General features: G+C 36.2%; 2 protein-coding genes across 9 annotated transcripts; both read right to left on the reverse strand.

The window, feature by feature from the left end:
* Positions 1-80: 80 nt before the first annotated feature.
* Positions 81-3,165, reverse strand: LOC18600817 (Pentatricopeptide repeat (PPR) superfamily protein). 5 transcript variants are annotated; one of them, XM_088805319.1, is made up of 3 exons: positions 2,940-3,165; positions 2,227-2,303; positions 81-1,237 (listed from the first exon to the last, which is right to left on the reverse strand). In XM_088805319.1, the coding sequence occupies exon 3, from the start codon at positions 1,231-1,233 to the stop codon at positions 175-177; it is 1,059 nt and encodes a 352-aa protein (XP_088661445.1). In that variant the 5' UTR covers positions 1,234-1,237; positions 2,227-2,303; positions 2,940-3,165; the 3' UTR covers positions 81-174. The 5 variants fall into 5 exon arrangements, with proteins under 5 accessions (XP_088661445.1, XP_088661446.1, XP_088661447.1 ...); XM_088805320.1 differs by lacking the exon at positions 2,227-2,303; XM_088805321.1 differs by lacking the exons at positions 2,227-2,303; positions 2,940-3,165 and adding an exon at positions 1,803-1,937.
* A 587-nt stretch (positions 3,166-3,752) lies between these two features.
* Positions 3,753-16,840, reverse strand: RST1 (ARM repeat superfamily protein). 4 transcript variants are annotated; one of them, XM_007031497.3, is made up of 25 exons: positions 16,324-16,840; positions 15,951-16,235; positions 15,389-15,472; positions 14,962-15,238; positions 14,244-14,494; positions 13,764-13,947; positions 13,471-13,658; positions 13,227-13,327; positions 12,761-12,836; positions 11,707-11,838; positions 11,549-11,630; positions 11,050-11,122; positions 10,295-10,463; positions 10,015-10,145; positions 9,813-9,904; positions 9,334-9,425; positions 9,040-9,255; positions 8,842-8,919; positions 8,492-8,674; positions 6,674-7,573; positions 6,284-6,580; positions 5,321-5,977; positions 4,964-5,114; positions 4,676-4,794; positions 3,753-4,403 (listed from the first exon to the last, which is right to left on the reverse strand). In XM_007031497.3, exons 1-25 carry the CDS (start codon positions 16,714-16,716, stop codon positions 4,041-4,043), a joined length of 5,574 nt encoding a protein of 1,857 aa, XP_007031559.2. In that variant the 5' UTR covers positions 16,717-16,840; the 3' UTR covers positions 3,753-4,040. The 4 variants fall into 4 exon arrangements, with proteins under 4 accessions (XP_007031559.2, XP_017975617.1, XP_088661838.1 ...); XM_018120128.2 differs by having other exon boundaries at positions 14,962-15,241; XM_088805711.1 differs by lacking the exons at positions 3,753-4,403; positions 4,676-4,794; positions 4,964-5,114 and having other exon boundaries at positions 5,787-5,982; positions 14,962-15,241.
* Positions 16,841-17,196: the final 356 nt, after the last annotated feature.

Here is a 17,196-nt window from a genome sequence, read left to right on the forward strand (position 1 = left end):
TGCAAAGTTTCGTTTTCGTAAAGGTTGATAACCTAGTCCTGTATGAATACAGGAGTAAATTTCATGGGATCAAGCATCAATTGGAAAACAACAGGGGACCCTTTTATAAAAAGTAAAAAGTTGCAGGGTCAAATGTATAACATATAATACAAACTGTAAAAGAACCCTAACTGGTCAAATGCTGCTGATTATTACAACCTTTTTTTTGGCATTGTTTGCAACGTTGTCCCATTTTTCCAAGGGTCCTCCGGCAGTCTCCCTTAGAATTCCCTTCAAAAACTCTCCAGTTCTCAACAAGCTTTCGTTTTTTTCCAATCTAGCAGTAGATTTCAATAAACCATGGATTACAAGTTTGCACGTCAGGCTATTAGGTGCAAACCCCACTTTCAGCATTCTATCCTGAAGCTCCATTAACTTATTCATATCACCATCCTCAGTTAATACACTGACAAGACAATTGTAACTTTCAGTATCAAAAATTTGGAATTCCTTGGCAAAGAAGTTCAACATCGACTCTGCTTTATCAAAATCCAATCGCTTGCAGTAGCAATGTATCAGTGCCCTGCATATTTGGGGATCAGGAAGAATACCAGATTTAAGCATTTCTTTCATCAAGGATTCAGCCTCGCGACATTTACCTGTTCTACACAAGCAGCATATAAGAGCTCTATATGCAACAAGATCAACCTTTATTCTCCTTTGTGCCATCTCGGCTTTTAGGTGTAATGCATCTGCCACACTATCACATCTGCAGAATGACTCAATCAATTCATTATAGATATCCAGTTTAGGCACATAACCATCCTCAGAGATTCTTCCAAGGAGATTCTTTGCGGCAAATGGCCGATCCTCATGACATAAAGAAACCATTAAATAATCATAAATACCTGAAGACACTGACACCCTGAATCTCCTAAGTTCTACAACCAAATTCAAAGCTGAAATTAACCTACCCTGTTTCCCATATCCTTCTACAAGAACTCGACAAGTAAAACTATCTGGGCAAATCCCATTTCCTATCATCTCATGCATCAGATATTTTGACTCTTGCATCCTCCCCTCCTTACAGTAACCAGAAATAAGAGTATTATATGACACGATGTCCGCACTCAATCCTCGATGAACCATTCTATGGAATAACTGATGAGCCTCTCTCACCCTCCCTTCTTTACAAAGACCATTCATCAATGCAGTATATGAAACCAAATCTGGCACCACATTCCTCCGATACATAATCCTATACAAATAGAATGCATCATTCAGTCTCCCTTTCCGACAATAGCTACTAATCAGAGTATTATATGTGACCAAATCAGGATCAAACCCTTCTTCTTCCATCCTCTCCAAAAACTCATTAATTTTATCAGCATTTCCATCTTTACAAAAAACATGAGTCAATATATTAAAAGTGTAAGAATTTGGATGAATCCCCACTCTACACATCTCTTCATACAGTAGCCAACATTGATCAACAAAATTCAACCTCAAAAGCCCATTCAAAAGACAATTACAAGAAATCACACTGGGCAAAAACCCAACCTCCAAAATGTTTCTAAAAGTCATAAAACCTTCTCTAACCCTACCCTTTCTTACGTAACCCTTAATAAGCATATCAAAAACAACAGGATCAAAGTTACAATCTTTACTACAAAAAACCAAACTTCCAAAAACATTTTCACAATTTGAACAATCCTTAACATAATCAATCAATTCACATAACAATTTCATTGCTAAAGAGAACTTCTTACACCAAGCCAATATATGGATAATGTAACAATAGTTATGTGAAGAAAGTTTAATACCCAGATCATTTTTAACCCAGTTGAAGAAAGTTAAAGCTGAAAAACCATCAGACTGAAATCTCAACAACACCCTTGTGATTTCATGGCAACTCAGATGATGAATAAGGGGTTTTATGTCATTTTGGAGATGGATTAATTGAGAATTGGTCTGTTTGAGAGATGAGGAAATGAGGTTGACTATTTGATTGGGGTTTTGGGTTTCAGGAAGAAGGTTGTAAAGTGGATTTGAGAGTGGTTTGGAGTGAGAATTTTGGATGGTTTGAAGTGATGAAGAAGCAGAAGGAGAGGAAGAATAGGGTAATTTTGGTATAAAGTTTACATAGAAGTTGGTTGATTTAGTTAGGCTTTGGTTTAGGAGATTGAGTGAAGCTCGAAGCATCAAGAAGAAAGAGAAAGCGAGAGAGAAAGGTAGTCAATACTATACCAGGGGGCGTTTAGGTTATGTTCTGAAAACGGTATGTACCTATACCAGTGTGTTTCAACGTACCATTTCAAATTTATCTGCATTGCATAATATTTACCTGTTAATATGTATTTACGTAAAAGCAATTTCTAAAAGAACTATAACATTTAACGTTACAAATGCTTTCAAATATCAAAAAGCTGGAATCAAATCTAAAAATAAGCACACAACAAATCATCATCAATCAAACAAACATAGAGAATTGAAGTTCCAACTCAAAACATAATTTAGTATTTGTCAAGCATGCAGATTTTGGCTCCACAACAGATCAAATAATGAAGTTAGTCAATATTGAATTTTTTTACCTTATCAACAACCACTCATTCTAATTAAAGGTTACTTAAGCAGTTGTGAGTACAAACTAGGAAAGTACTTCTTTTGCCAAAATTTTCATGCTCACAGCAGTTAGAGTTACTCCTAACAGCAGCATTCAGTTAAAAAAAAGGAAAACAATAAAATTAAAATTCTGCAGCAGCAAATAAACAAAAATGAAAATGTCTCCTCAAGCTCACTGCAGAGCCACGAAGTAATTACATTGAAGACTACCCATCATAAGAATCTCACTAATATCACTAGTAAACCCGAAAGTTAGAACAAATTCAAGCCATCAAAGATACCAGGCATCTCGTACATGAGAGAAGAGAAGGACTTGGAAGATACAGTAAATAGCTTACCCAAATCAGCGAAGAGGAGAACCCGAAATCTTTAATCAAATCTTCCACCAGAAATCAGATTGATATGTGGGTAGGCGACTGAAGAGAGAGCTTGGTTTGATCGGAAGCTATTAAACTTAAAATAGAAAAAGGAAAAAACTACAACCATGGATGAAGGAAGTGAAGTGAAAGCGTTCGGAGGCAATTGGAAAAGATGAACCTGAAACCCAATTCTTGCGAGTATAGCACTAAATTTTACGGGCCTATGGACCTACCCTTTATTCCACCAAGAGTTGCACGACACCACACACTACCTTTCGAGACAAATCAGATTCATATTCTTGAATGAGCCTGCCTGGATCTTTTGGGCCTGAGGTTCGGCTAAATTATCATTTATATATAGACATATACATGGCTTGGTGGCTTGTCCCAGCCCGCAAGCAGGCCTATATTGGCCCAAGTAAGATCCATTTAAGGCCAAATTCGGCCCATTATATATGAAAAACCTTTGGACTCATGGGCCACACTAGAATATTATCATATTAAATAAATGTATTCCTATATTACTAAAGCTGGCAATATTTAACAATAATATGACACTTGTTATACAAATTATGCTACATAACGTGATTAGCAATTTTAAAAAACAATTAACTTATTTAAACACATAACTAATATTATTTTTTAAAATGTTAATATTTAATAAATAAATTTAAACAAGTTAAATATGTTTGGTAATATGAATTAGCTTATTAACATAATTAATTAAATGTGAATTTACATAAAAAATGAATATTTTTAAGTTAAACAAATTGAAACAATTATTGGCACGAATAAACACACATGAATACACAAATATGATTATACAAAATCAAAATACACTTAATTTTGTATCGAACTTGTGTTGTGTTGAGAAATAGTATCCAAAACTACCAGGTCTACTGTATAAAATGGGATATGTAATGTGGAACGAAATACAGAAAAACAGTGATACAAATATATACGAAAACACGATGCAATCCGACAAAATCAAATATGCTTGACATATTTCAAGTTGGTTTTATGGATATTGTTGTATGCTCATCACAATGACTCCCATTTCCAAAGTGCAGGGTTCATACCTCACATCACCACCATGTTTGCGAGTCTAAGCTGCTTCTCCAGAGGCAAGTAATCTTTCAAACAAACACAAGCATGATGCATCACACGCAATAGAAATGGAACCATATCATTTTCACTTTTGTCAATAGGTTGTGAGCTGGGTGAATCATCAGCCACTGATAATTTAGTAGCCCAACTGTAAATGCGTTCTGTCGATGTCAAAAGATAAGAGGTAAAGGTTTCTGCAATGACTTCCCAACTGGGCTCTGAGAGAAGAGAAGTAAGGGTAACTGGTAGATCACTCAGAACAGAAGATGGATCCAGAATAAGAAGGGGCATATATTTGCAGCAGCTACCAGATAGGAGACCAAGAAACTGCAGTACCTGCAGCAAGATAAAGAACAAGTTTAATTAGTACAATAGCGACAAAGACTTAAAAGCATAGGTGAAAACAAATTTTAGCTGGCCTCCCCTATCTTAATGGAGAAGATTTCAGCACTTAACCTTACATCCATTGGCCAAAATGGCAAGCAACCAAAATCAAACAAATATGCATGCCAATTCACAATAGTGGAGATGTGATTTAGTAAGTGCATTTTTGCATGGTGGAGAGGGAGAGGGGACCAGCTTAATTTTATCAGAAGATTAGTGCCTACCGTGGAAGGATAGCTTGAAACACAGCTAATTTCTACTGCATCAACCAGCCATTGTCTTTTCACACTTCCCTCTGCCGGTTGCAAAGTTGCTACAACTTCAAGAAGCACACCCCAGGTACCTGAAACAAAAGCTTGTAAGTTTGTCAGGTTAACAATCTCCAAGCTGTAGATAAGAGAACATACGAAAAGCACAAACAGAAGACCCCCTTTCCACATGGTGTCAACAAGCAAATATTACCTTCCTTTTCTTTTGTTCACATCTGAATATTTATATAAAAGAACACTAACCTAGTGATTCTGAGTTCAATAAATAAGATTTTAATTTTCCCAGCTCAGTCAGTGAGATGGAACCGATCCTAGCTAGCTTGGCTTTAGCTTGAATCTTCTTTAGCACTTCTACAAACTGGACATCTCTTTTTCTTGAATCCAAATGTGAAACCTGTGATGAGCAAATGGTTAACAAAACAAACAAATGTACATTAAAGAGTACAAAGCTATCAGTCTGTATTTGAATGATGCCAAAGTGAATTGCAAGTATTTTGCAAGGAATTTTTTTGGCCAGAATCGCAAGAAATTAACTTCAACAAAATCTGTGCTTTAATAAAATAATACAGATGGACAAAAGAAATGTGCAATTGTGCATACCTGCAGAAAATCCAATAACCAGCCCTGCCGAGCCTTTGCCAAGCATCTAACTGCCTCAGACCACTCAATAGAATTCAATTGATCCACTTCCATAACAGCAGCAGATTGAGGTGTGGGTAACAAAGAAAAAAGCACTTCCATGCACCTTTCAATATTTTTAATGTATTCTAGAGAGTCAAGAGATGCTTCATCCAGACACTGATAGAGACCCTTCCAGCAACAAATCTGTAATGAACTTTTCTGCTCCAAATCATGTACTTGGTCTGATGTAACTGAAGACAAGTAATTAGTCACATCATCCAATAATTTCTCCAGCCTCGAACCTGAGAATAATTTTATCAGGTCTCCTACATGACTGAGCAGACAAGACTGGAGACTTAGCTCAAGTGTCCTGAACCTAGAAAGGTCAGCCAGCTCATCAAGGAAGGTTAGGAGAACATCAAATTGCTTTGCATGGACCAGGGCAAAATGCAAGCATTCCTCCCTGAGGGTTCCTTCCTTAAGGGCTATATGTGGCATCAGCAACCCAGTAACTTGAGCTTCATATCTCATACAGCGTCTGACAATTGCACCCCAATCCAAGGTTGGTAATCTGGGAGCTAGTGATAGGCACCTTAAAATAGTGGCAACTGTGCACATATGTGTATTGCTACCTGTCTGAACTTATTGAAGCAAGAAATTATAAAAATAAATTAACAAACTAGAAGTGGAGAAGTAGATGAGGACAACAAATAAAAAGTTCACTCCATCAAACATGAAGGTATAGCATGGGCTTTTCTAGCTACTTAATCTCACATCACAACAGAATATGTTATAAAGGATGATACTATTTTTTTCGAAAACATGATGGACTAAAAGCATAAGTATGTGTCACTCAACAGAGGCATCCATGCCCATCTTAGCCCAGAAAAAGAAAATTCCAGTTACCATTCAGACAATACAAATATTATATGAGGAACTTACCCCAGAATGATTAAAAGATTTTAGCCACAGACCAAGCTTCATGACTGCACTGTCCTCAGGAACACCTTGTGAAACAGGTTTTGAGCCTGCAGACTCAGATTGTGTAACACTAGCACTATTTAATATTTCTCTGGACCACAATCGATATCGAAGAAATGAAACTGCCCATGCAGCATATTGTTGCAGCTGATGGTCATCAGAATTTTGTGCCACGAGAAAAATCTCTTGCATCAATGATGTTGAATGCTCTTCACAAGCAGGATTGACAAGTATGGGACCCGAAATATATGAATGTTCCTGTTGACTTAAGCATGTGAATATTTGGGTACACAATAACCAGCAGAAGTTAGGCTCTCATGAACATCAAATAAAACAGAGTAATTAAACTACCTTTTGATCATAACCAGAATGCACCAAGGAGTTTAAAGGATGAAAATGAAATAAATTTCCAGCATCTGCCCCCAAAGCATTAACAACTCCAAGCATCCCACCTAAGTGGATGATAGGAGGGTAAGTACTAGAGTAACATTTTCTAAGCAATTCAAGTAAACATTTTACACGTTCCACTTCAATAACATGCACGCCTTCATTCAATATGCATGCCAATAGGCTTCCAGCTCCAGCAGTTGATGCCATCAACAAACTCTTGTGAAAGTTGTCAGATTTATTAACAGATAATAACTCAGATATGAGCTCCATGTAGCCATTGACTAGATGGTCTAATTCATTACCATCCACCATTTCCACTCTTTGGCAAAAAGCCACTACGAGGGGAAGTGCAAGACAGGATCCTACTGATAAAAGTATCTCAGATCTTTCACCGCTTGAATCAAAGTTTTGAACCAATGAAGTCATATGAGGAATCCAGGATATGATCAAGTCTTTTATCTTGAGCACAGCATCATATGCACCCCTTCTAAATATTGCACCAACGCAGCTCCCTAAACCAATGACTAGACCAGCTATACCCCATATATCGTCCTCCAAGTCATCACAATTATCATATAACAAGCCAGAAATCACACTGGTATCTATATCATCTGTGCTTGCTGGAAAATGTGCACAGAGACTTTCTAGAGTATTGGCTGAAGAGTCAGCAACTGGACATAAAATGAGAGATAATGTTCTAACTATTCTTCCTAATAATCTTTCTTCCTGCATCTTGTGGTTTTCCTCATTTGCAGTAGAATCATCTGTAGCTTCAACTCTTGAAAGAAGATCTTGGCAGGAAAATCCTAAGCCAATTCCACAAGCTCCTTTGACAAGGGGGCTTTTGCTACAGCACAAAACCTGAAACCAAGCAATTCCAGTAAAATAACCTGCCAATAAAAATTTATCAATAATTCTCAAGACTCATAGAGCCCTTTAGCTAATGATTACAACTGCTAAAATAGTTCTAACGTTCCTTGCTCTAATGCAAACACTATGCAATTCACAACTCCATCATTGAACAGTAATTCTTCTACAATGAGGAATGATCATAATTTTGTATATAAATTCTCTCTCTGAGAGATTTCTATATATAAATAAACTCAGCCAAGGACGAGAGAGAAAAAAAAGCTAGAATGGGAGGTATGGGATGGTTCTAGAAATTTTTCTTTATTGCAGCATTCACATTCCTGCATGTGCGTGTGTGTGAGAGAGAGAGAGACACACACACACACACAGATAAGATCAATCTCTGATAGTGTGTCAAACATCTCTCTTAGGTGAAAGCATGTGGAAATGATACAGAATTATGTAAAAAAATTGAATGAATGAAAATGCCACATTCCAAATTCATACTCAACTTTTAATAACTGAAGGAGAGAAGGGGGCATTGTTCTTGAACCATATTAGTAACTGATAATGACTAGTCCAATAATCTGGTATCTATTCTTCTTTAGAAAGTGACAGATACTTTTAATCTATACTTAGCACCCAGTTGAGTTGCAAATTTCCTTAGACGAGAAAACCCTTAGGAATTGGGATTAAAACAAGAAAAGGATTTATCAGTATACTAAGCTCACTAGCAATATTCAGATTCTTTTAATAAAAAAAAAAAAACTTATTTTTTTAAGTTCTAACTGCTTCCTTCACTTTCTAGAATAACTTGAGTGTACCATATGATAATAAGACAAATTTTAATTCTTCTATTATGAATGGTACAGTCAATGCCCAACCTACGGAAGAGAGGGGGTAAGGTCCCAGCAGTATCAAAGAGACTACCTCAAGAAGTCCAGTAATGTTCTGAAATTTCGGCTTATGATCTGTCACATGTAAGGAACTTGAGATCAATCCAAGAGACATGGCAGCTGACCATTGGCGATGCTCATGTTCATACTGAAACAACCAACCCAATAGAAACTTTGAAGCAGTTGATTTTATGGTATGAGCAGATGGTGGCACGACCTAATAATAGCAAATAAAAAAAAAGATATCAGGAGAAACCAATACTAAAATTTTTTTATGAGAGTTCCTTAAACCTTGTCATCTATCTCCATAGTCCAGGCAAATTTTTAGCAAGCTGTCCAATAATGAAGCCTAGAGATGAAGCTATCATCAGTTTGAAATCTCACCGCACAAAGTGCAGCAATTGCTAATGCAATATTTTCAGCAGATCTTGGAATAGATTCTTCTGCAACTCGCATCATGATCTGCATGAGAAAATTAGAGGAAGACAAATATCAGTTTTGTCAAATGCATTCTTTTGAAAGAGGACAAAAAGTTGACTGGAATACAACACAGAACAGCACTAGCAGAAGGCAGTTGCAAACCTTCAGAATATTATTAGCAGCTTTAGAAGTTTTATCTGAAACCATAACTGAGACTTTAGCATCAATAGACAAGATATTAGCCCTCATCCAACGTCGCACAAAGGCTTTCCATGATTGCAGTGAAAGAAGTGCAACAAAAATGTTTCTTGAGAGTTGAAGAGATCCTGCTATTTGCACCATCATATCTTCATATCCAGAATGGGAACCTTCCAACCCCTAAAACCTTAAAAATGTCAGACTTAGCAAGCGTGATAAATTTTAATGCAAAGAAGTTGACAATTCAGATTATCCTACCCTTGCTGTGCCTTGGTTTCTCAAATCATTCGAAGTAAAGAAACCACACAATAAGGCTGCACCAGGTAGTTCTCCAGCATTACTTCTTTTTCCTACAAATGGAAAAAGAATGGTGTACCAGTGAATACAATGCACCAATACACCTTATAATTAAGAAACCTAAAACTATTAACATAAAAGAACCCACCTGCTTTGCTCTGCTAAATGATTAAATTTATTGAATGAAAGAAATTACTTCTAGTGACATGGGGATCTGATTCTAGAGAAGAATATGTTGCCAAATTTCAATTCAAGAGTTATAATATTTTTAATTGTTCCGCAGATGGACTAACTTTAACTAATAAACTTCTTCTAGTGGACTAACTTGTCATAAGGACATAAAGCTCAGGAACAAAAGAGTAAAATTTCAATTTGCAGTCAATCTTTTCCACAAGAACCAAAATTTCTCTCAGAAGGCAAAACAACCAATCACGTCATACCTGAAGAGAAGATAACCTGTGGAAATACATCTAGCAACTTCTCAATCTTACTTGCTGGGACCTTTTTCTCCTTCACATATCTTCGCCGGATGCTGGAGAAAGTAGACAGAACGTTATGAGCACAGGAAACATGACTACTTTCTTGAGCATGTGAAGGACAGAGACTAGCAGGTTCAACCATATATATCTCATTAAACATTACCTATGCTCGTATCCTATAATTTTGACTTGAAGTCCTTCCAAAGCCTTAAGTACATCTGGATTTATCTCAGAAAGAAGTAGATCCATGACCATTTGTTTAAAATTTGAAATATTATTCACAATACTTGGTATCTGGAAAAACATTGATTACTTTAGAGGAAAGTCTTGTATGTGTATACCAAAAATATAATAGACTACAGAAAAATGGCACAAAGACCAAAAAAAAATAAAAACAGAACAAACACTATTAGAAGGACAAAAAAAGTTCTGATTTCTAAAACCTCATATTGGGTTAAGGCCTCAAATGCAGAGGCCTTTGCCTTTGCCCATTGTGATTCATGACCCATCCGTAAGGAGCACCCAACACCCCATACAATCTTCATTACTTCCCTTGAGGCTTCTGGATATGCATCAGCATCCATTGCACCCCATCTTAGAAGAAGGCAGACACTGCCAATAAGCAGAGATTAGTACAGTAGACTTTGAAATATTTTAACTTGAAAGAGGCAATTAAGTATGATTTATCTAATGAGTATGTAAACCTCATATTTGTATCGTAAAAGTGAATACTGTAAAGCAGACAAAAAAGGCATCAGAAGTGACTGTCACATTCAAATATAACAATAGAACATATTGTGCTAGGACAAGATAACAAGTTCAGCCTTTTAAAGGAGTCACATGTTTGCACAGGAGAAATCTAGAATTAGTGGCATCATGATGCAAATTGTCACCACAAGAAACCAGGAGTTATCCAAGTACACTTTTTCCCATTTTCTTTTTACACAAGTTTTTGCATAAATTGACCTGCTCTCATGACTTGGAACTGCATTTTTGCAATCTTTAGCCCCGGACTTATGCTACTGCACCATTAAATTATTAGCATGTTGCTAAGATCACACTAAGCCTCAGCTGGAAAACAATGTGCAGACTGCATAAGGCTAGGCTGCGCTTGTTATTTTAAACTCAACCTTGCCTTACCCCTCCTACCATCAATTAGGAAATTGGTCAATATCAGTTAATACCAAGACATTATTACCTATAGGCAAGAACTGGGTCCTCATGATAGCCTTGCACATGCTTTGCAATAACATCCCACGCAGTATAGAAATCTGAATGGATATAATAAATAGAATATAAATTCACTTCAAAATCAGAAAGACTAGTTCATAAGATTGAAAAGAAAACGAGAAGACAAGAAATGCAGTTAATTCAAGAAATGAATTTGGACAATGTAATATTGTAAATGAACCAGACCATTGATTAAGTAGCAGCTATCATAGCATTAAGGGCATTCACAAAAAATTACTCAAGCTACATTATTTTCTATAGCCTTACCATTAATTCTAGCAAATTAACAAAAGAATGTTAAAAGATGAGGAGAGGTTAAGACTACATGCAGACAAACACATAATAGTAGACATAGACATTATAGTGAACTTTTTCAACTGAAACAAAGAACTTAAAAAAAATTCAATCCTCTAAGAACACTGGAAATATGAGAAATATGCATCTTCAAGTTTGAAAATCAAGATTACCAATCACATCAGCTTCACAAAGGTGGGAAAGGCTTTGAAAGCCAAAAGATTGAATTGTGGGATCCGGACTCTCAATGCAAGCCTGTTAAATGGACAGGATCTTCAATCAATGTGCAAAAGAACAAGAAAGCAGGAAACAGCTCTGGAGAACTTCATACCGAAACAGACAAGATAAGGTCCACACCCCTATCAGGGTTCTTTCTGCAAACATCCCGGATGGAAACGGCCATACTTATACAGATGTTTCTCTCAGACATAAATTCAGTGAATCCTTTTGGAAGTAATACTCCCTATATGCCGAGGAAAAGCAAATAAGAAATAAAGGACAGCATATAAATCAGCTAGAGGAACTAGGTGCAAGCACCAAAAAGCACAGTCAATCACCCTAATGCAGGTTTTCAAAAATTGACATGCAAAGCAATGTACATGAACATGTTTAAAAAAAAATTATATTTGGCTGATGAACATGCTAAAAACATTTTTCAATTGAACTTATATTAAAATGAATAAGAAAAGTCTTCTCAGTGAGACAAATATCACCCCCGTCATCGAGCTGGCCCTAGATTAAGACTAGAGTTGAACCTCTGATCTCTGGTTGTTAGATTTTACCAGAGGACCACACTATTGGGCTTATTGTGGTATATTAGTATTATTTCCAATTGATTCTCTTAAAATCAAGAGTTAAAACAAGAAGTTACATTTTGGACATAAAGGTAAACATGATATACCAAAGGTCAAATACTAGATCATCCAGCAGGGCATCCAACTAGAAACCAAGTTACAAAAAAGCAAGAGCAAATAGTGCCCTGCCCTAGGCCTGATCAGGCAAATGATTGGAAAATTGTGACCTCAGTCTACAAGACTAAAAGAGATACAACAATCTTCCAGCATTCCCATCCAGGGTTGGTTAAATTCCTTTTTATCAGCAGTTGCAAATGTTCAAAACACAAATGAACAGGGTCCTTTGGATAGAGATAATTTTGCAGATTGAGAAGTTGAATAAATCTCTGCAGTAAACTATGGCAATATCTTTCCTTATTTTCACCAAAAAAATCTAACAGACGGCCTGATGTACATGCACATATATAAATAAACATAAATACATTAGAAAAAAAAATATACATAGAAACATTAAAGGGCTACGTATTAACACAGGTCCTCAGTTGGCTAACTAGCATGAGGCAATAAGGGAAGAAATGCTATAGTGCTTACTTGCAAACTTCCAAAGACACGGTCATTGACCTCCCAGGTTTGACAAAGCAAGCGAGTAGCTGTGGCATACAACACTCTGAATATGAAATAAGCATATGCTGAGACAGGATAAAGAAGATTCTTCATAGCAAAAGAAAACTTTAACGATTCGTCAAAAACAGAATTGAAGCACAAAAGTAGAGCTTAATTCTTCAGGAAACAATCAAATGACTATTGAAAATTCTCAATAAAAAATTGGGGCTCTTATCCTTTCTCAGAACACAACTTCTCATGCATACAAACAGCAACCATCTAAATAGCACCTAATTAACAGTCATAAAAGTTGGAAAGACAATAAAATTTCTGTGTTGCAATTACTAACGATATCATGTAACAGTGTGTTAAAAAGATGGCGTACTATAATATCACGGAAAGAAAACAAAATAGTTGAAAGAGAATGAGAGAAAAATATCTAAAGAGCACATACGGCTTTGCATCCTTGTGCAGCATTGGCAAGAGAGTTTGAACTACAAGTGGAATCATCCCAGACTGCAATGCAAGTGACGGAAGCATTCCCAAAAGCTTTAACTGCAAAATTTTATCATGGAAGAAAATAAACAGATGAAAGAAATCACAGAGAGGGGGGAGGGGGGGTGCTATAATGCCCTGGCATTAGTAGCACAAGACATGAATTGACATAGTGTGTGGGGAAGTTAGGTAGGAACTCTCACCTGCATATTCTTGTAGGTAACATCTTTTCTGGTGAATATGTTATTATAAAATAGAATTGCTAGCAACAGAGGAACACCGAGTTTTGGATCCATAATGCCAATGGAAGCCCAAGCATCTATAGCAGCACTCCCAAGCGACGGATGCATCACCAAAACAGCAGCAATTGCTCCGAGTAGCAAGGGCATTTCTACAAGATGAATGATAGAAAGATGAAGTAAAGATTTTATCCTCTAAAATAAATACGCTGGATGCTTTCAGCATTAGGAAAAATGAGGATTTATAAGCACCCTACCAGTTAGAAAAATTTCTTGAGATAGTGGGACAGGTAGACCTAATCTTCTTCTCTCAACAATCCATAGAGCAAGCTCTTTTAGTTGATAAGCCCAAGATCTTGGTCCACCATGCATTTCTTTGACATCAGTTTCACGAAGAGAAGCAAAACTTAGAAAGAAAGAACTAGACAATGAAAATTGATCCTGTAAAACAAAACATAAATAGTGTAATTCTTTGATCACCTTTTGCTACCAATACTAACAGTATTATTTCTTACATCATTTATCAGTATCAGCCTTGTCATCAAAATTGTAAAAACAAATAAATAAGTGTTTTCAGTAAATGGTAAGTTTATCTTGGCTATGATCTTCAACACCAGTGACAATGACTAATATTTAATTGAATACATCGACTGCATATAAACAATTTAATTCTTCTAGTAGACATTATCACCAAAAAGAAACATATAACTTTTAAACTTGTGATAGCAAGAACACACCTGAAACCATAGATGTTGCAAAAGTCTGTAAGTAATCAATTCAGGTCTGCTAATTGATGGATAGCCCCCCTTCTTGGCTAGCTTAATCTTTGGTGTTGTTAATAATTTTACTAAAAGCCTTTCTAAAAGGACAAGCAAATCAGTTGCTGCTCCTTTAACTGATTTAGAGGGAGATGATATGAGGCTGATGATGGGAAATATAACCAAAAGCTCTTCACTAAGGAAATATTCAGCTCCATCAACAACATATTCTACAAAAGTGAGTACAAGAGAATACTATAAGCGCTAAAGGTCCAGGAATTCAACCCAAAAAAATGGCAAATGGTGAACCAGCATTCCTCATACTGTCCACATGCACAAGATAGAGAGGGGGCCTCCATGTTCATTTACAAAGCAAAACACAAACAAGGATATAGTTAAATAAAATATAAACAACAACAGCAAAAATATTATAAACCAGAGGTCTAAATTATATTGAGACTTCCAAGATGGCTAAGAAAATTAAGCAAATGTCACATATAAATGTATTAATATTTAACACACTTCTTTAACATGGATTCATAATCAAGTAAAGCTAAGTTAGAAACTTATAATTATAGAAATAAAAGTTTAAACTACATCAGAAATTAATTCAGTAGATAGCAATAAAATCTCTGAAGATACAACTTACAGGTGATCAAGCTAAAAGAATCAACATAACAATGTTGAAAGTACGTACCACTTTCACTTTTCCACTTCAAAAGAAAGTGGATGAATTTCAATACTGAGAGCTGTTCATGTTCAAGCTCGGACTCAATAAGTACAACAGATAAAGATAGTATTACTGATGATAGTTCCGGTATATATTGCAGTGCAAGATCTTTCTGGGCAGTCAACATGTGCTTTAATAACTCAACTATAGGTTCAGCCCCACCAGACTGCTTGTGAGAAGATGTATAGAGTGAAAGCACATTCTCTATTAACTCCACCCCACACAGTTGAGCCTCAGTAATCAACTGCTAACATAGACCAAAAATAAATATGGAATGATAAGGCAACAAAAGGAAACCGGTGACATCATTAAAAAGAACATCAACAGCAAAGTAAGACAAATTCCAAGTCAAAACATAATGGTCTGAGTGAAAACTGAAGTTTCTAAAACTTACCGATCCTTTTCCAACCAATTGTCTCAAAACCACAATAAATGAGTCAATTACACATTCTGCTACATAACCAAAATTCCTGGTTTCCTGAAAATTTTCAAGAACGTAGAACCCAATAAAAAAGAGCCTTCAAAGAGACCATAATTATGAACTTAATAGAGCTATAAGTTCAGAAATCCGAACAGTTTGAACTTACTTAAGAGTTACCCATATTCAACATGACGTGAAATTTAATCAACATGACTAATTTAAGAAACAATTAACTTTCCATTTAGTTGTTGCTTTTGCTGCTTGATTTCTGCTTATTAAAAGCTTCCTCAAAAGCAAAAGCAAAATCATATTCGACTCAAAACCAGCAAATAATTAAATGTAACATGTGTTCAAAGTAATCGCTCCATATAAAAGTAAAAATCACGCATTCTGCCGTTGACAAAAGTTATTAAATCTAAATTTTAAATTAGTTAAACTTATTACTTGTATTTTTTTCAAATATATATATATATTTTTTTTTTTTACTTCTGAAAGAAAAAATTAAGTAGTTAAAAAGGTAAGCAGTCAAACTTACTTCTAAGCTTTTGCGCGGGAAATATTTCAGGCAATTTATAAGTAAGCTGAAAATTGGCATTGCCTCGTTAGGAAATGAACAGCAAAACGATGCCATTGATGAAATTAACCGCCTAACAAACAAAATCGATGAAGAATCCGAGAAAGGTATTCTTAAAATTGAAAAATTCAGAAAAGGTCTCAAGAATTCGCAGACTTCCACCATTCCCAATCCCTTATTTTTTGCCATAAATAACAAAACTTGATTCACAAGCTCCGCTTCAACCTCTCTCCTACTCGAAAGAATCTGAAATTTTCAAAAATAAATAATTAAAAATTATACAGATGATGATAATAAAAATGACTGTGATAACTCAATTTAATTTAATGTAAACCTTAACGAAAGGGTGATCTTCATGGGACTCGGGCGTCCACGACCTGCTACTACGCTCGAACCCGACGCGAACGAGGAAACCTAAGGATTTCACGAAGAGGGTGGCGAATTTCGGATCGGATCCTTCCAAGACTGATTGGAGGTCCAACAAGGCCTGAAAGAGGTCCAGGTTGGAGTCCAAAACGAGGCGGCAGAGCTCGCGAACGGTCTGGTCGACAACGGCTGGGGAGGAAGAATGGAGGCATTGGGAGATGGCGTGGCTTCCCGGCACGGAATCGGGTCCGAGGTGAACTGGAGCTGTTCGTAGCTTCGAGAAGATGGAGATTACGGCGAATTTTTGGAGGGACGGTTGGGGGACCCGGGTTTTCTCGAGTAATGAAGTGTATGAGTCCATTTTCTGAGCTACTACTCGGCTACTCGTCTAGAGTGAACTCACCAAGTTGGATAACCGAGTCATGAGTTGGGAGGACTGAGGAAAAGGAGCGAGGGAAAGACTCAATTGTTAGGATCCTGGCCTTTCTAACGTTCCGATACTCTTTATTTTTTTTATTAAAAATAATAACAATACTACAAAATTTCTCAGTTACGTTCGTTTGGGCAGGCTGGGCGTGGGCCTCAGAGAATTTGCAAGAGTTAGTTCAGGCTCGTTCATTAGCTTGGAAATTAATTAAATTTTATTTTAAAAATAATTAAACTATTTCATCCTATTTTAATTTTTTAAATGTTTTATATTACTTTATTTAACTAAATAAAGCTAGTCAAAGCGGAATTCAACTCAAGCTTAAAAGTGGCTAAAATATTTTTTTGTGAAAGGGAACCTATGTTATTTCAAAGTTCTCACATAAAATTTTTTTTATTATATTTAATTAAATTT

This window comes from Theobroma cacao, chromosome 4 (assembly GCF_053813885.1).
Source record: "Theobroma cacao isolate CCN51 chromosome 4, ASM5381388v1, whole genome shotgun sequence".
NCBI lineage: Eukaryota > Viridiplantae > Streptophyta > Magnoliopsida > Malvales > Malvaceae > Theobroma > Theobroma cacao.